This window comes from Mustela lutreola, chromosome 16, assembly GCF_030435805.1.
Source record: "Mustela lutreola isolate mMusLut2 chromosome 16, mMusLut2.pri, whole genome shotgun sequence".
Lineage (NCBI taxonomy): Eukaryota > Metazoa > Chordata > Mammalia > Carnivora > Mustelidae > Mustela > Mustela lutreola.
In genome coordinates, this window is record NC_081305.1 from 43,456,314 (window position 1) to 43,476,152 (window position 19,839).

The 19,839-nt window shown below is 39.5% G+C and overlaps 1 protein-coding gene across 12 annotated transcripts in view; it reads right to left on the reverse strand.

Moving 5' to 3' along the window:
• Positions 1 to 4,304: 4,304 nt before the first annotated feature.
• The window catches only part of ZNF568 (zinc finger protein 568), a 132,428-nt gene continuing 116,893 nt past the window's right edge, over positions 4,305 to 19,839 (reverse strand). For all 12 annotated transcript variants that reach the window (XM_059151448.1, XM_059151442.1, XM_059151449.1 and 9 more), the window contains 3 exons: positions 13,185 to 13,308; positions 12,297 to 12,392; positions 4,305 to 7,843 (listed from right to left, as the gene is read on the reverse strand). In XM_059151448.1, the coding sequence (XP_059007431.1) occupies positions 6,402 to 7,843; positions 12,297 to 12,392; positions 13,185 to 13,308 (1,662 nt within the window). In that variant the 3' untranslated portion in view covers positions 4,305 to 6,401. The remainder of the gene's footprint in view (positions 7,844 to 12,296; positions 12,393 to 13,184; positions 13,309 to 19,839) is intronic.

Here is a 19,839-nt window from a genome sequence, read left to right on the forward strand (position 1 = left end):
TTTAATATGGCCTGTCACGTCAATTATTTCTCTTATAGTGTTACTTTTTAAAAAAAAAAGATAGTATTTTTTTTTAAGTTTTTATTTATTTCTTTGACAGAGAAACACAGCGAGAGAGAGAACACAAGTAAAGGGGGGTGGTGAGGGAGCAGCAGGCTTCCCGCTGAGCAGGAAGCCCGATGTGGGGCACGATTCCAGGACCCTGGAATCATGACCTGAGCGGAAGGCAGACACTTAATGACTGAGCCACCCAGGTGCCCCTAAAGATTGTATTTTTAAATAACCTGTACACCCAGTGTGGGGCTTGAATTTACAACCCCAAGTTCGAGAATTGCATGCTCTACCAACTGAGCCAGTGAGGTGCCCCTTTAACAGTTTCAGTTTGGTTCAATTTCATCCATTAGCTTACCTCTTCCATTGGAGTAGGGCATTATCTTGAATTTTTCCTGGATTCTTCTCATATAACTGAATGAAAAACAAGGAGTGGGAGTTGGGGTGGGAGTGGGAATAAATTGCAATGTAATCATCATATCTCTTTGGAAAGGGCTGAACTGCCCTGTGATTAAAATAGTAAAGTCCTGGGTCATTGCATTTATGTGAGAGTGGTAGATGGGGAGAGAAAGCCATTTGCCTCTGCACATGTGTACTAGTATGTTAAGTAAGAACCAATATAAAATGATCCAACTTACCTTTATACTAATAAAAAAATTACATTTTTCTCTTACCTAAGTTTGTTTTCATTTCTTCATTCCCAATCACAGAATAGTACATCCTTTAAGAGTATAAAACTTACAAAGAAATATTATAAAGGAGAAATCAATCATATTGCAACTGAACTATTACAACATTTTGTTACTTTCTAATTTGCAGCCACCTTCATAAATGTCAGACATTCACAGTACTAAAATTTTAGTGTTTTCTTATCTGGTGCTGTGGTAAAATAATTACCACATTATGATATTTATAAGTGAAAATTTTAGTTTTCAAATGTTCTACTATTTAAATGAACATCTTTAGGAACATGATTTGCATTGGTTCCTTTAGATAAAGGGAAAAAAATTCTTCTATTTACAAAGTATCTTTTACTAAATTCCTTGCTATTGAAAATACACAGAAAGGGGGAACTTGGGTGACTCAGTCAGTTAAGGATCCAGCTCTTGATTTCAGCTCAGGCCATTATCTCAGGGTTGTGGGATTGAAGCCCCAAGTCAGGTTCCACATCAGGCATGGAGCCTGGTTGGGGTTCACCCTCTCCCCTTTACTCTGCCCCTCCCCCACCCACTGTGTGCATTTGCTCTCTCAAAAATAGATTCTTACCTGCGATTGTTTTTCTCTATTTCATGAGTAAAAAGACATATAAAACACAGCACATAAAAAAAGATATTTTTCAATAGTTTTAGATCCTACATATTGTCAATTAGAAAAATTAGAGAGATCTATCACTATTTTGCGTAACTTGGAAATCTGGGGCACCTCGGTGGCTCAGAGGGTTAAGCCTCTGCCTTCAGCTCAGGTCATGATCTCAGGGTCCTGAGATGGAGCCCCACGATGGGTTCTCTGCTCAGCAGGGAGCCTGCTTCCCCATCTCTATCTGCCTGCGTCTCTGCCTACATGTGATGTGTCAAATAAATTCAATCTTTTAAAAAAATCTATAGTCATATGTACCATGTGTGTACATTATAGATACTACTTGCACTTATTGCCTCTGCAGACACAGGGAGAACAGGACTGAAGGGGTAAAGAGAAGGCTTTACCTATTTCTGAAATGATTTGCTTCTTTTATAAACATCTTTTTAAAGAGTGTATTTATTTACTCAAGAGAGAAAGAGCACGTGAAAGCAGGGGAAGGAGCAGCGGGAGAGGGACAGACTCTACCCTAAGTGCAGAGCCCGATGTGGGGCGCAATCCCACAACTGTGATATCATGACCTGGTCTGAAATCAAGAGTGGGATGCTTAACTGACTGAGCCACCTAGGCACCCCTTTTTTAAATAAAATTTTAATAAAAAACAATTAGATGCCTAATTATAGGCAGCAGTTACACCGGTGCTACTGTTCTCCTGAATTATTCTTAGTAGAAAATTTAAAAGCATAAAACAGAAAAAAATTTGTAAAAATTAGGAGTAAAAGACAATTTAGGAACAAAACCAAAACAGTAGATATCAAACATCAAGAATTATTTAAAACAGAGATGGCCTGTTGCTTGTCTGTGTAAATTGTTTTTTTTTTTTTTTTATATTTTATTTATTTGACAGAGAGATCACACGTAGGCAGAGAGGCAGGCAGAAACCAGGCTCCCCGCTGAGCAGAGCCTAATGGGGGCTCAATTCCAGGACCCTGAGATCAGGACCTGAGCTGAAGGAAGAGGCTTAACCCACTGAGCCACCCAGGCGCCCATGTGTAAATTTTTTTTTTTTTAATTGGAACACAGCCATGCCCATTTTCTTACACTCAGGATTTCTCAGTGTCAGTACTTAATGACATTTTGGACCAGATAATTCTGTTGGGAGGGGCTGTACTGTGCTTTGCAGGGTGTTCAGAGCATCTCTGGCTTTATCTACTAGATGCCAGCGGCACTCTTCCTCAAAGTGACAACCAAAAATGTTTCTGGACACTGCCCAATGTCTCCTGAGGTTAGGAGGAGGAAAGGCAAAATTACCCCTGGTTGAGGACCACTGGTTTATGTATTTTTTCTTACAAAGGCAGAGTAGAGACTCTAAGACCACAAAGCCTAAAATATTTACTATCCGGCCCTTCACAGAAAAAGTCTGTTGATTTCTTTTGTCATTAGAAAAGGCAGAAAATACATGCTAGGCTAAGAAAACTAACAGCAAAGTATATGACAAAACAAAATTCCTATAAACTGCTTTAAAAACGACTCCAATTTAACAAAGGGAATACATAAAAACAAGCAATTCAGAGAAATAAAATTCAAATAACTCTTAGGCATGATACATACTCAACCTGACAATTAAGAAAATGCAAATTAGGGGCACCTGGGTGGCTCAGTGGGTTAAAGCCTCTGCCTTCAGCTCAGGTCATGATCTCAGGGTCTTGGGATCGAGCCCCACATCGGGCTCTCTGCTCAGCAGGGAATCTGCTTCCTCCTCTCTCTCTGCCTGCCTCTCTGCCTACTTGTCATCTCTGTCTGTCAAATAAATAAATAAAATCTTTAAAAAAAAAAAAGCAAATTAAAGGTACTCTCTTTTCTTCAATTTAACAAAAGTTTCAGTCCTTGCTAAAATTGTTGGGAATGCACGTAATTGCTAGATTAATGTCGAACTTAAGAAAATAAGGCATTATCCACTGCATTTGAAATATACTATGCTGTGGGGTACCTGGCTGGCTCAGTGGGTTAAAGCCTCTGCCTTTGCTCAGGTCGTGATCCCAGGGTCCTAGGATCGAGCCCCACATTGGGCACTCTGTTCAGCAGGGAGCATGCATCCTCATCTCTCTACCTGCCTCTCTGCCTACTTGTGATCTGTCAAATAAATAAAATCTTTTTTAAAAAAAGGAAGAAAGAAATATACTATGCTGTAACGCAAGGGATCCAACTGGAGGGAATCTACCCACTCAGCAAAAATATAAACACCAACATGAAACAGTACATGAGTAGTAAAATTGTACAATTGTCTGTAAAATAATAAACCTGAACTTTCACTGGTAGAAGATTGGGTACATATATTATGCTGTCTTTATGATGAATGAGTCTAAAGCTAAAAAGTTACACCTGTAGGTACTGACTGGAAGGAAGACCAGTTATGGTATGTTACCAAGTGAGAAAAGGTGACTGCACTTCAATGTAAGCACAATTCCATTTCAACCATGCTAAACACACACATATACACCACCACCACCACCACCAAAACAAACTTTCTAAACATGGGCATGCTTCTTGAGTATGGCAGAAAGTATCGAAGGCTATTGGTAATTCAGAGAATAAGTGTAGTTTTTTTTTTTATTTCATTTATGATCTCTACACCCAGTGTGGGTCTTGAACTCATGACCCCAAGATCAAGAATTGCATGCTCTTTGGGCTGCCTGAGTGGCTCAGTTGGTTAAACATCTGCCTTAGGCTCAGTTCATGATCCTGGGGTCCTCAGCAGGGAGTCTGCTTCTTCTCATCCCTCTGAACCTCTGGCTCTTGCTTGTTCTCGCTCTCAAACAAATAGAACAAAAAAAGTTGCATGACCTTCAGACTGAGCCAGTCAAGCACCCCGACAGGTTTTTAAAAAATCTTTACAATACACCTTTTTTTTTTTTGGTAAAACATGTTCTATAAAATTAGAATACAACTTTTAAGTCTTGAGAACTTTTTTAATTGGTTCTTACTTTACTCAGAAAAATACTTTCAAGATTTCAGCCATGCTTTAAAGAGCTGAATATACAAACACACAATACAATGCTGAATGTAAAAAGCATATAAAAACCATTTCCCATGTCTTACTAAAGCAAAGTAGAATATATGTGTACCCGTTTAAAAAATATTTAATAATGCTCTTCCACATTTTCAGATATAGTATAAAAAGTTGAATATAAACATTTCCTCATCTTACTAAATTAAAGGTGTACACACACACACACACATATATTTTTTCCCCAGGACTCAGGTCTATCATAAAAAATTGAGTATAAACTTAAAAGAGATACGCATGAAGTTTGTTATTTTACTCAAAATTCAGGGGCAGGGCAGCTCTGCATCGTTTCCTCAGTTCAACAACGTCAAGGATGCAGGTAATTCCAATCTATCCTGCTTATCAATCGCAGCCTTTCACCCCTCCGGTAGCAAAATGGCCACAATTCCGGTATCACACAGACATACAGACATGCATCCTGTATATAAGAGGACTATTTCCTCCTATTTTGTTGGGCAAGAAAATTTAACCTGAAGCCTACTTGCAGAATTTTGTTCAGATCTTGTATGGCTAGGACTGTTACACATGCCCAGATGCAAAGCAAACTAGGAGAGCAAGACCTAGACTTTAGATGAGCAGCGGGCAGTCCTGGCAAAGGGAGAATGGCTAACACCACCAGATAGGCAACCAACAGTGTCTGTCACAACAATATTGCCTTTTTTCTTTAAAACTCCTTTTTTTAGTTACATTTCCTCTCATTCATGATGCTTGAGGGTTTTTTCCTCCCACCTCAGGAAGTTTTCAAGGATTGTTGTTGTTGCTGCTTTGTTTTTGGCTTTGCTCTTAACTGGTTAGAGCTTTTCTACACACTAGAGCTGACTGCTTATTCATTCACTCTCTCATTCCTCAGATTTCAACAAGTGTTTCCAGGGAACCTATTAGAACACGCTGTGCACCAAGTACAGTGCACTGACAATGAATTGTGGCCATTAACTGTCCATATTTTCTACACATATTAAAAGAAGTTAATTTTCCTAAGGATAGCTCTATTGCATCCTACAACTTTCAACATGGAGTTGTTTGTCATTCACTCCAAACTGTAACTTGCCTTAATTTTCTTTCCCCTAGTGAGGCAAGAGGGCAAGGTGAACAAAAAGTTTGGTTTTCAATTATTCTCCAGAAGGAATTACCTGACATTCAAAAGATGATAGAAGATGCTCCCATAGTCATGGTACACATAAAAGCCTTCCTCTCATATGATGTCTATCCACAAATATGAAAATAAATAGAAGCAGCTATTTAACTCACTTTCAATATGAGCCACACAATATTCTATGGGATATAATGTAATTATTTAATCTTATAATGCTAATAAGATGGTGCTAACATTAATTTATAACTGAGAAAGTTTAGATCTAGTTAAGTAATTTGCCCTAAAAGGCAAGTAAGACTGAGCATTGCTTAAATCCTTTACCACTCTGCCTCAGTTTAAGCTAATTTTAGAGGAAAAGCTTGCAAATATTTAAGATCTGAGTGGGATGGAAGAATCAGCTGCATTTTTAACATTACTGCAGTCTTCCTCAAGTATGAAGTGAGATGAGTAATTTGTTAGCTAAAACAAATTGGTCTCCTATATTTATGATATTTATATTATAAATCCTCTTGATTTCCCCCAGGCCAAATGACCTTGATGTTGTGAATTGTTGGTATGACAGTCTCTGACACATTAACTGCCTTCCAAAGCCTTCCCACTTTCCTTACATTCAAGGAGTTTTTTCACTTTTATATCAATTGAACCTTGATATCTAATAAATTTTGAAACATAAATAGAACCCTCTCAATCCCTAACATTTATAAAGTATATCAACATTAACACATGTCAAATAAATTATGGCCCTCAAATAAAGGCCCTGTATCCACAGTGTTAGCTCCAATATTAAGTTATTTTCAAAGGCTATCCCACATTCCTTAAAATCACAGGGGTTTTCGTGTTTTACTAGTTTGACTTTGCAGAGGTCCATAAAATTTTGAGCCTTCCCACTCCACTTCATTCACTCCTCTTTCCTGTGTGAATTCTTTGATGTTTACTAAGGTGTGAACCACGAATAAAGGCCTTCCCACATTGCTTGCATTTGTAAGGTTTCTCACCAGTATGAATTTTCAGGTGTCGATTAAGTTCTGAGCCACGACCAAAGGCTTTTTCACATTCCTTACACTTATAGGGCTTTTCACCACTATGACTTCTCTCATGATGAGTAAGTTCTGACTTTCGAATAAAGGCCTTCCCACATTCCTTACATTTATGGGGTCTCTCACCAGTGTGAACTTTTTGATGTCGAATAAGTTCTGTGCTACAAGTAAAGGCCATTTTACATTCCTTACATTTATAGGGTTTCTCACCAGTGTGAGCTCTCTGATGTCGAGTAAGTTCCGAGCCACGACGAAAGGCCTTCCCACATTCTTTACATTTATATGGTTTCTCACCAGTATGAACACTCTGATGTCGAATAAGATGGGAATCAGAGATAAAAGCTTTCCCACATTCCTTACATTTATGAGGTTTCTCACCAGTATGAATTCTTTGATGTAGACTCAGTTGTGAGGCACAACTATATACCTTTCCACACTCCTTACATTCATAGCGTCTCTCACCAGTATGAATTATCTGATGAAGACTAAGTTGCGTGTCGTAACGGAAAGCTTTCCCACATTCCTTACATTTATGGGGTTTCTCACCAGTATGGATTCTCTGATGTCGAAGAAGATGTGAGGGACGGGTAAAGGCTTTCCCACATTCCTTACATTCATAGTATTTCTCATCAGTATGAATTCTCTGATGTAAACTAAGTTGTGAGGTAGACGGAAAGGCCTTCCCACACTCCTTACATTTATAGGGTTTCTCACCTATGTGGATCTTTTGATGTTTCCTAAGTTGTGAGTTAGAATGAAAGGCTTTCCCACATTCCTTACATTTATAAGGTTTCTCACTAGTATTAATGCTCTGAGGTTTAGTTGTTTCAGAGCCATGGATAACAGCACATTTCTTATTTTCTTTACTTTTTTTGCTTTCATGAATTCTCTGATGCTTAATCAAGTCTGACTTACTACTAAAGGCTTTCCCACATTCTCCACATTTAGAGTCTTTTTCCTTATTACGATTTCTTTCATGTTGAATATGGTGTGACGGGCACCTGGAAGTTTCCTTACATCTCTTGCATTCGTAGGTTTTCACTCTGGTGTGAACTGTCTGAGGCACTGTATGAACTGTGTTCTGAGTGGAAGTGAACCTTTCCTCAGAAGTTATAACAGGTTGTCTGAAATGTCCCTCCTGTTGTTTCTCCAAGTGGCATTTGATTTCTCTGCTATTTCCAAACCTAGTGCACTCAAGGTCGGAGCTTGTGAGTCTTTTTATCTCCAGGTGCAATGATTTAATTTCATAACTGTGCTCCTTTGGACATAAATTCTTGGTTTCTCTTCTGGACTCCCAATCTGTAAGGTAACAAGAAAATAGGAGGTATTTTCATGTGGCAGGAGAAGGGAAGTTCTAAGGTAGAAATGACAAACTATAAATAGTGAATAATTTAAATAACTCTTAACGCAGCACTGAAGTTTGGCAGGGTGAGCGGGTGGGGGGGGAGAGCCCAGGGTCAAGGGTCAGGGGAGAAGAGAATAGAGAATATGAGGGGACCTTGTGAAGGAAGTAGTTCTTCACCTCTGGTGAAAATCAGAATCAGTTGAGGAACATTACAAATACGATGTCCAGGAACCACCTAAGACCAACGAAATGAGAATCTAAAGGAGGAAGACATTAATTACATCTAACAGCAAGTCTTCTCATCTCTAGCTTCAAAATATATCCGGATCTTGACTACTTCTCTCTACCAGTATCTCTACTACCTTGTCCAAAGCCATCTCTCACCAGGTTAACACACTTTCTTAACAGGTCTCTCTACTTTCCCTGCTGCCCTCCTAATATCCCATACCTAACACAGTGGCAAGAGTGTTCATGTTAAGTTAGATTAAGCCTTTTGTCTGCCTCAAAGTCTCCACTGGATTTCCCTCTTTGGCCAAGTAAAAGTCCAAGTCCCTATGTGGTCTATAAAACCCTCCCTGAACTTGTCCCCTTGTCCCACACTACTCTCTTTGTGGTCTTAACTGCAAATCTCCTCCCTTCAGCTGACTCTGCTCCAGCTCCGTAACCAACTGGATGTTCTTCAAACTTGTGAAGCACATTTCTCCTTCAGAATCTCTGCCTCTTCCCTAAGATATCGATATGGCTTAAATACTTCATTCTAATCTCTACTCAAACATGAGGCCACTCTTTACAAAACACGCCCCTTATTACTCTACTGTATTTTTTAGCAGTGCCCTTATCACGTATCATTTTATTGATTTCTCCAACATTATTATTATTATTTTTTAAAGATTTTATTTGTTTATTTTACAGACAGAGATCACAAGGAGGCAGAGAGGCAGGCAGAGAGAGAGGAAGGGAAGCAGGCCAAGCAGAGAGCCTGGTGTGGGGCTCGATCCCAGGACCATGAGATCATGACCTGAGCCGAAGGCAGAGGCTTAACCCACTGAGCCACCCAGGCACCCCATGTTTCAAAAATATTTTAGAAAAATATCTAAAATGCTGAAGGTCCTGTATCCCAATTGTGGTAATAGTTATATAAATCTACACGTCATAGGCAGAGGCTTAAACCCACTGAGCCACCCAGGCGCCCCTCCAACATTATTTTTTAAAGATTTTATTTATTTCGGGCATTTGGGTGGCTCAGTCATTAGGCATCATGATCCTAGTGTCCTGAAATCGAGCCCCACATCAGGCTCCCTGCTCAGAGCAAAGCCTGCTTCTCCCTCTCCCACTTCCCCTGCTTGTTCCTTGAGAGAAGAGTTCCCTCTCTCACTGTGTCTCTGTCAAATAAACAAATAAAATCTAAATAAATAAATAAAAAGATTTTATTTATTTGGCACACAAGAGGGAGTGAGAGAGTGAGCACAAGCAGGGGGAGTAGGAGAGGGAGAAGCAAGGTCTATATGATTGATAAAATGATGTTGGTATTTTATGCTGTATGGGAAGTTCCAGAGATGTCAGAAGATGCTACTATTTTAAATATTTTGGGAAAAAAATCTGGTAGAAAAGGAAAGCTATAAAAAGCATGGATTCAAATAATAAATTTGGACCTTAAAGGAATGCTCAAATCAAAAAGTAACATTCATCAGGGATGCTCCCGTTGCTCCTCTCCTGTGCACTCTTCAGAGCTACAGAATCATTCCCCTAAATCGACCGTGAGTCTCTCTGCTTTCCCTCCTCCATGGTCTCATTCTAGCACAAGGCAAAATCACCTGGACTTCCCAAACAGGCTCCTTCCTAGCAAGTTATACCATTTTCACTCATGAATCCTCTGATTCAATCTGTACAGGGCAGCCAGAGAGAGGTCTTAGAAATCCAATCCAATCATGTTCTCATCTTGTTTAAAACCTTCAATGGCTGCCAAGTGTCCTTAAGGGAAAAAATCCAAAGTCCTAGGCATGGGTTGAGAAGGGCCTGCATGATGTGGACCTCCATTCAGGTCTACCAGGACACCCACCCAATACTTCTCTCCTCAGGGCCTTCAATGAATAGGTTCCTCTACCTTCTACAGCATTTCCACCATACCACCTAGATTCTACTACTGCTCCTTCCAGCTTTGTATCCTTTGCCAAGATCTGAAATGACTTACCAGTATGGTAATATTCTATTAGTAATGTTAGTAATATTACTAATATTGGTAATATTCAGCCCCTAATATTCTCTCACAGCAGACCCTTACCCATAACCTTCTCCCCCAAAGACCATCATTTCTCCAGCCATTGTACAGGCCAGTTTTCTAAAAAAGAAAACCTGCAGGGTCATCAGTGATTAGGAATTTAAATCAGTCCTTAAATCAGCATACTTCTTGGGACGCCTGGGTGGCTCAGTTGGTTGAGCGGCTGCCTTCGGCTCAGGTCGTGATCCCGGTGTCCTGGGATCGAGTCCCACATCGGGCTCCTTGCTCGGCAGGGAGCCTGCTTCTCCCTCTACCTCTGCCTGCCATTCTGTCTGCCTGTGCTCACTCTCTCCCCCTCTCTCTCTCTGATAAATAAATAAAATCTTTAAAAAAAAAAAAAAAAAAAAAAAATCAGCATACTTCTTGACCCTAGCTACTTCCTAGATTATTCATGGTTACCTTTTATTTCATTCCAAATATTCTGTAGCATCCTTTTTATACAACCAAAACAATGCTGACTCTAAAAGTTATGTATCTGGCTTTATTCAACTAAGCCTTATACCACTGTTTCAAATATATATATATATTTTTAAAGATTTTATTTAGTTATTTGACAGACAGAGATCACAAGTAGGCAGAGAGGCAGGCAGAGAGAGGAGGGAAAGCAGGCTCCCTTCTAAGCAGAGAGCCTGATGTGGGGCTCAATCCCAGGACCCTGGGATCATGACCTGAGCCGAAGGCAGAGGCTTAACCTACTGGCCACCCAGGCACCCCGTGTTTCAAAAATATTTTATAAAAACATCTAAAATGCTGAAGGTTCTGTATCCCAATTGTGGTAATAGTTATATAAATCTATACATGTCATAAAATTTCATAGTAATATACACCAAAAAAATAAAAATAAATTAAGAGTATGTGAAAATCAGTGACCTCTGAATAAGGTTTACTTATAGTTTCACCACTACTATTCTGTCAACATCAATTTCCTAGTTTTGACAGTGTACTAGGAATAGGTAAGATGTTATCATTAGGAAAGCTGAGTAGGGTGTAAGGGAACTCTCTGTATTATTTTTGTAACTCTTTTGAATCTTAAATTATTTCAAAATAAAAAGCTAAAACAGAAATGGTAAAAGTTATAAGCATGTATGTACCTAATAAGAGAGCCCCAAAGTAGATGAAGCAAAAACAGAATGGAAGAAAAACGGACAATTCAACAAATTGAAGACTTTAATGCTCTTTTAATAATGGATAGATCAACTAGCCAGAAGATCAACAAGGAAAGAAAAAACAACATGTTCTTAAATAACTGATGGGTCAAGGAAGAAATCAGAAGAGAAATTAGAAAATGCTTCAGGTGGATGAAAGGAAAACTTAACACACCAAAACTTATGGGGTACAGTTAAAACAGATTCTAAAGGGAAATTTATAGCTTAAAATGCCTGTATTAAACCTCCCCCCCACAAAACCCAATAAAGATTTCAAATCAGATTATGGAACTAGATAAAGGACAAAGTAAACCCAAAGATACCAGAAGGAAGAAAATAACAAAGATTAGAAGGCAGATTAACAAAATAGAAAAAGGAGAACAGGGAAACCAACAAAACTGTCAAACTTTTAGCCATACTGACCAAGAGAAAAAAAAAAGGAAAGAAGACAAATACTGGTATCAGGAATGAAGGAGGGATAACACTACCAACCTTACAGAAATAAAGGGCTAGGGCTAGGTGTGGGGACTGACTGCTTATAGGTATGGGATTTCATTTTAGGGTGATGAAAAGATTCTAAAATTAAATGGTTGTCACAGTTGCAAAACTCTGTTACTGTATTAAAAACCACTAAACAGGAAACTTTAAGTGAATTTTAGGATATGTGATTTCTATCTTTATTAATAGAGCTAGCTGCTTTAAAGAGGACAAAACTGGACCCAAAGTGCTGGGAAAATGGTTGTCTCATGCGAAGGAGGAAAGTGCTTCCTTCCTGAAATCAGAAGCAAATATGAGGAAGCGTAGCAAGAGTGGTAAGCAGAGAGAAAATCTGAGCCCTCATGCTGAGATATCCTTCCTTTTTTCTCCAGATCTCGGACCTTTTCAGCCAGCTTTCCTACTAACAGCTCAGCCGTGTTGCTTTCTCACTGGCCCCCTGGGTGACCACCTGCCACAGTTGTCCTGACAGGAGTCACCATCACTCACCTGGGCACCATTCTTTTTTATCCTGATTTTTAACCACCCAGGGCTCCTTCCCCTGCTCCAATAAGGAGATCACATCTGGCTTAGAATCAGAAAGTCCTGCTCAAAAAACAAATAAACAAACACAAACAAACAAACAAACAAACAAAAACAGACAATGTTATTGTATATACACCAGAATTAAAATCAATCCATGATTATCTCTTAAAATTTATTTATTTATTTATTGACAATTTTATTTATTTATTTGACAGACAGAGATCACAAGTAGTCAAGAGAGGCAGGCAGAGAGAGAGGAGGAAGCAGGATCCCAGCGGAGCAGAGAGCCTGATGCGGGGCTCAATCCCAGGACCCTGGGATCATGACCAGAGCCGAAGGCAGAGGCTTTAACCCACTGAGCCACCAGACGCCCCTAAAAATCAATCCCTGATTATCAAGAAAGAGTAAACAGGTTAAAGATCAACAGAAGGGGTGAAGGTCAGAGGAGCAAAACAAAAAAGAAAAGTTATCCAATGGAACAGTCAATTATTATTATTTTTTAAGATTATTTATTTATTTGACAGAGAGAGAGAGAGCGCGCGAGGGAACATAAGCAGGGGGAGTGGGAGAGGAAGAAGCAGGCTTCTCGCTAACAGGGAGCCTGATGCAGGTTTCAATCCCAGGACCCAGGGATCTTGACCTGAGCTGAAGGCAGACACTGAACAACTAAACCACCAGGCACCCCTGGAGCAGCCAACTCTAACTTCATAAGGGATAATCCCTTTTTTGGGAAGCAACAAGAATCATTAATTCAGCCAGGCATTTGAGAAGCACTCATGAGAAATTCATAACAAAGAAAGTAAAATTCCAGAAGACCAATTCTGAATTTGGGGGGGGAGGCACATAACTTACCCAGTGAGATCAGGTTGTTATAATTCTCCAGCATTACATCGCAGTACAAACCCTTCTGGGCAGAGTGCAAGCATTCCCACTCCTTTTGAGAGAAGTAAATGGCCACATCTTTGAACGTGAAGCCCTGAAACCACAGATCGATATATTTATTATTTTTTAAATTGACAGGCAAAATCTTTACTAGGGAATTTAAAAAAAAAAATGGAGAAGGCAATTTAGTAAGGTAACAATGTTGACAAAACAGGCCGTGCTGGGCCCTTCAGTGTAGAAACAAGAGAGACCATTCTTGGTGCACACATCATGCTTAAGCATGCCTGGGACTACAGGAGTAACCTCTTGGGCTCTATCCTCTTCCATTAACCTCCCCTAGTCTGGGAATAACCAAAGTTCAGACAACTGGTGTTTCCCAATTAAATAAAACTATACATGCAAGCATACTCTATGTTCACTGCACAACACCTGTGGCTATCTCCTTCCCATTCTCCCAATAAAGAAAAACTTCTTAAAACTCTGAATCATTCAAAAAATATTTTATAAAATTTCTATTTCTGAAAATAGGATTTGAATATAACTTGGTGATTTCTATGATGCTTTGCAACTTACAATTTAATAACGTCTTAAAAACACATGCCCATAAATATGCCAGAATATTAAAGCCTGAGCAGTTTTCCATGTGACCAAAAATTCTAAAATAGACATCAATGTTCTTATTTTGGGGTACTAGGTTGCACAAGTTCTCTAAAGTTCTTTTGCAGTATGAGTCTTCTCTCCTCAACAATTTTTACATATCTGGCTACAATGTTCCTGTTCCTGTAAATTGTCCTTCACTATACTCTCCATGTTCCTGATCTGCCAGAACTGATGGGAGGAAGATCCAGACTCACACTGATGTGACCCAGGATGAACATATACTACAAAAGTGTGTGTGTGTCTCTCCTTCTCTCTCTCTCTCCATGAGTATCTTTCTTGATTTGAGGGAGGGTAACAAAACTTTGCCTGCCCTGAACCCCTGAGAATCCAACTATATATAATGTATTTAGAGGAACCAACCTTCCCAACTGACCTGAGCCCCAGAATAGCCTGTTCTGACCTGCCCCGGGTAGATCCTTGTTCTACGACCTGAAAGACACTGAGCTCCTCAGTCATGCAGGCATCCCAAAGATATGGTGGAGCCCCCAGGCCCAGGAGCACAGAATACTTGGGCAGGCCCAGCCCTGGACAACAGTTTCTGCAACAGAGGTCTCCACCCTCTCCCTCGCCTAACAGACTCAGTTTAGCAGGTACCTCCTTAGCTTTGTTCCCACATCCCAGAACTGGGATTCATTCCCCGAATGAAATCTCTTACCACAAAGACCCTGTCCAGAATCACCACTACTGAGCCAGACCAGCACCAGCAGGTCCTAAGTAGTCTTGGCAAAGCTCAACCATCAGGACACAGGTTACATTGGCTTTATAAGAAACCACAATTCTCAGAATCTTTGTGGCCAACATACTCTGGTTCCCAATGAAGATCACGTTTTCTAAACTTGGCTTTCTTAATTGACATTATTCCCTCTCACTGCTACCCCTAGCCTTGTTGCTGATAGTCACTGTTCACTGCATCGCAAGTACAATTACTGCATTTTAGCAGTTTAAGTTTCTGGTGACTTCTATGTCTGAATCCTCAGAAGAAGCCCGTAAATCCTAATTCAAAGGAAACTTTAGTTCAAATAAGTGAAGTCATTTATTTAAATCTGCAGTTAGCAGTGGCACTGCTGGGTTTTGAATCTGGATTTCTCCAACTCTGTAGCTGATAGTCTTCCACTTCTGGCTCTTACAGATGCAGCCATTTCTGAAGCGCCTACAAGAAAATCCTGAACTGGGCTCTCTACTTGTCAAGCAGAAGATGCTTGGTCTGCTCTGTGTGTCACTACAGAGCACAGCCTTCTATGAGGGAAAATTAAAGGTAGAAAGGAGAGGAAGGAAAGAAGCAGTTCTGCAAACAAAATGCATTTATTTGATAATATAAAAATTTCCCATGACTCTGGCTCTGTGTGGGGACTTGGGGATGTGATGATTTAGATCCAGCACCTGCCCTTAAAAAGCTCAGAAGCAGGAAGGAAAAACAGAAAAGTAGAGACAATCACAGGACATCAAGCTCGGCAGGGACTGGTTACCATGACCAAATCACCAGTGAAAAATAACGTTCTGAATATTAAAAACATTTTGGGATGCAATGATGATCTGCCGAAGAAGGAAAGTAATCTTCAGAAGCTAAAACTGAATCAAACTGGGAACCAATAAAAGTGTGCAGAGCCAAGACGACCGTGAGCTTTGACATTCAGAGAATCGGTGGAGAGAAAACCAAGCCTAAAGCTGGTCAAGATGGGAGTTTAAATGGTTCTATACTACAAAGACCTGGGACATCTAGACCATCCCCACAAAATACAGAAAAAATAGAAGCAACACTCCCATTTTTGGATGCTACAAGGAAAACAGCCTGACTTGAATCCTGGCACTTGGTAGAAGAAAAATATTTTCTCCTGAGGAATTATAATCACAAGTCAGCTCTCCCACAGGTCTGTGGCTCACATGCACATTACAAAGGTGAATCCATAAAACTTGTCATCTATAAACCTACCTTTTTTTTTAAATTTATTTTTTATTTATTTTCGGCATAACAGTATTCATTATTTTTTCACCACACCCAGTGCTCCATTCAATCCGTGCCCTCTATAATACCCACCACCTGGTACCCCAAACTCCCACCCACCTGCCAATTCAAACCCCTCAGATTGTTTTTTAGAGTCCATAGTCTCTCATGGTTCACCTCTCCTTCCAATTTCCCCCAACTCCCTTCTCCTCTCTAACTCCCCATCTCCTCCAATTCTATTTGTTATGCTCCACAAATAAGTGAAACCATATGATAATTGACTGTCTCTGCTTGACTGATTTCACTCAGCATAATCTCTTCCAGTCCTATCCATGTTGCTACAAAAGTTGGGTATTCATCCTTTCTGATGGAGGCATAATACTCCTTAGTGTATATGGACCACATCTTCCTTATCCATTCGTCCGCTGAAGAGCATCTTGGTTCTTTCCACAGTTTGGGGACCGTGGCCATTGCTGCTATAAACACTGGGGTACAGATGGCCCTTCTTTTCACTATATAAACCTACTTTAAGGTGGCTCTGGTTTGGCAGTGCTCTTGGTGGAAGGAAACACAGACCTGGCCTAGAAGAACAACATTCAACCAGGCCTCAAGAATCCATAAACAGAATTTCAAGGAAATGCCTACACACCACTAAATTGTACACTATAAAATGGTTAATTTATGTTACATGAATTTCCCCTAAATAAAAATAAAACATGCACAGAGGCATAATTCCAGGATCAGAGAGTCAGGAAAATCAATCATGCAATTGTTTCAAATTTCCACTATATTTTAAACTTTCCACAACAAAATAAAATGTTAAGGAAAAAAAGTCACATCTCCAAAGATTCATACAAAACAGGTGTGTTACAAAAAAGGGGCAAGATGGTGAGAAACAAAACCACAAAAATGACAGGTAGATTTTTTTTTTTTTTAAAGACTTTATTTATTTGTCAGAGAGAGAGAGAGCACAAATGAGCATAAGCAGGGGGAGTGGCAGGCAGAGGGAGAAGCAGGCTCCTCACTGAGCAAGGAGTCCAAGCTGGACTGGATCCCATCATGACCTGAGCTGAAGGTAGATGCTTAACTGACTGAGCTCCTAGGCACTCCAAATGACAGGAAGATTTAAAAGGAAAAAATAGTGGCACCTGGGTGGCTCGTAGGTTAAACGTCTGCCTTCAGCCCAGGTCATGATCCCAGAGTCCTGTGATTGAGCCCCACCTCAGGCTCCCCACTTGGTGGGGAATCTCCTTCTCCCTCTGCCCCTGCATTGTGTTCTCTCACTCTCAAAAACAAATGAATAAAATCTTAAAAAAAAAAAAAAAAAAAAAAAAAGGAAAAATTATTTCTAGAGCAAAAAACCCCTAATATTTAAAATTAAGTCATACACAGGCTAGAATAAATACCTCCAAAGAGAAAAATTACTGGACTACAGATACAAAAAAAGATTGTGCAGAACGCTCTCTTCATTTCCACGTTGTCCTTTTTGATAGCAGGGGCAGTAAATGAAGAACTAATGGGGGCACCTAGTGGCTCAGTTGGTAGAGCATATGATTCTTGATCTTGGGGTGGTGAGTGTAAGCCCCACACTAGGCACAGAGCTCGATTATTTAAAAAAAAAAAAAAAAAGGCCTAATGGCTAAGAAATTTTCAGAACTAGCAAAAGAAAGCATTATTCAGGATGCCTGGGTGGCTCAGTCAATTATGCGTCTGCCTTCTGCTCAGGTCATGATCCCAGGGTTCTGAGATCGAGTCCTGCATCGAGCTTCTTCTTCTTCTTCTTCTTTTTTAAAGATTTTATTTATTTATTTGACAGAGAGAGATCACAAATAGGCAGAGAGGCAGGCAGAGAGAGAAAGGGGGAAGCAGGCTCTCCACCAAGCAGAGAGCCCGATGCAGGGCTTGATCCCAGGACCCTGGGATCATGACCTGAGCCAAAGGCAGAGGCTTTAACCCACTGAGCCACCCAGGCACCCCCAGCATCGAGCTTCTTGCTCAACAGGAAGCCTGCTTCACTCTCTGCCTCTGCCTGCCACTCTGCCTGCCTATGCTCTCTTTCTCTGACAAATAAATAAATAAATCTTAAAAAAAAAAAAAAAAAAAGAACAGAACTATAAAACTTCCTATAATCTAAAGAAATCTACTACCTTAAAAAAAGAAAAAAAGAAAGCATTATTCAGAAGCCCAATGAGTCTCAAGGAGAATAAATAGAAAGAAACAATTAGACAATTATAGACAATTATACCAAAACTGCAGAGCACTAAAAACAAAAGAGAATATGTTAGAAGCAATTTGAGATTAAAGACAGATTATCTACACAGAAACACCAGTCTGATTGACAAATGGTTATTCAATAGCAACAGTATAAACCAGAAGACAGCAATCTGCTTCAGTTAGCTGAGAGAAAATTACCTTTCACAAATGGGGGCAAATCAAGACATTTTTCAAAAAAAAAAAAAAACCCAAATCAAAACCCTCACAAAACTCATTAAAGTATGTACTTCCACCTGAAGGAAAATGATCCCAAGGTAGAGGGTTTAAGATATAAGAATAATGAACAAAGAAAGTGGTAAATATGTGGAGAGATAAGCTAACATCAAAATATATAAAATAATAAAAATGTTTTATGGATTAAAAAAAGGGTAGAATTAAAACATCTGACAACAGGGGCGCCTGGGTAACTCAGTCAGTTAAGCGTCTGCCTTCAGCTCTGGTCGTGATCCTGGGGTCCTGGGATCGAGCCCTGCATCGGGCTCTCTGCTCAGTGGGGAGCCTGCTTTACTTTCTCTCTGTCTGCCTGCTGCTCTGCCTACTTGTGATCTCTCTCTCTCTCAATCAAATAAATAAATAAAATCTTTAAAACAACAACAAAAAAATCTGACAACAATATAAATTGTTTAATCAGATTAGCCTAGTTCCCTATACTATTCATTCAGCAAGAGCATAAAGATGTTCTTTAGTTTGGGACACTAAGTTAAAATACATTAAAATTTCTTGGGGAACCTGGGTGGCTCGGTGGGTTAAAGCCTCTGCCTTCAGCTGAGGTCATGATCCCGGGGTCCTGGGATCGAGCCCCGTGTCGGGCTCTCTGCTCAGCGGAGAGCCTGCTTTCCCCCCTCTCTGCCTGCCTCTCTGCCTACTTGTGATCTCTGTCTGTCAAATAAATAAATAAAGTATTTTAAAAAATAAAAATAAAATACATTAAAATTTCTAAGGTAACCACTAAATAATTGAAACTAGTTTATAATTTTCAAATTCACGCAGGGGTGAAAAGAGGTTAAAACAAAATGGAAAAGGTAGGTTAAAAAGCACAAACTAAGCCAATAATGATACTTTCAATTATATCAGCAATTTTTTAAAAAAAGGACTTTATTTTATAAGTAATTTCTGCATCCAACATAGGGCTTGAACTTACAACCCCAAGATCAAGAGTCACACGCTCCACTGACTGAGACAGCCAGGTGCCCCTGTTTTAGCAATTAGTATTAATGGGCTAAATGATCTCATTAAAAGACAAAGGTCAAAAACCAAAGCCCAAATGGTGTTTACAAGAGATACAACCAAAACATAAATAACCAAAAAGACTGGAGGTAAAAGATGAAAATATACACTCCTAATAAAAAATAAATGTATTGAGACACACATACACATAAATAAAAGAACAAAATTATGACAAGTCATCATCATTATGAGAGAACACATCACTTGAAATAACTGACAGACACGAGACAAAATCAGTAAAAACAGAAATTATTTAAATTACAAAATAACAAAATTAACAAGCTTGATTTAATGGTAATATATAGAATAATGCACCAAATTCAAATATGTTCCAGTTTAAGCACACATTCAGGTGAATTTCCATCACTATCACATTCTTCTCAGACATATCTGGAGGATTCAGAAAACTGATCACATTGGGTCTTAACACACGATAATCATTTTGCATGAACTCATAGTAATAAAAAGATGCACATTAATTGGATTGCCTGGGGGCAGGGGTGGCAAATGGAATGGAAAGGT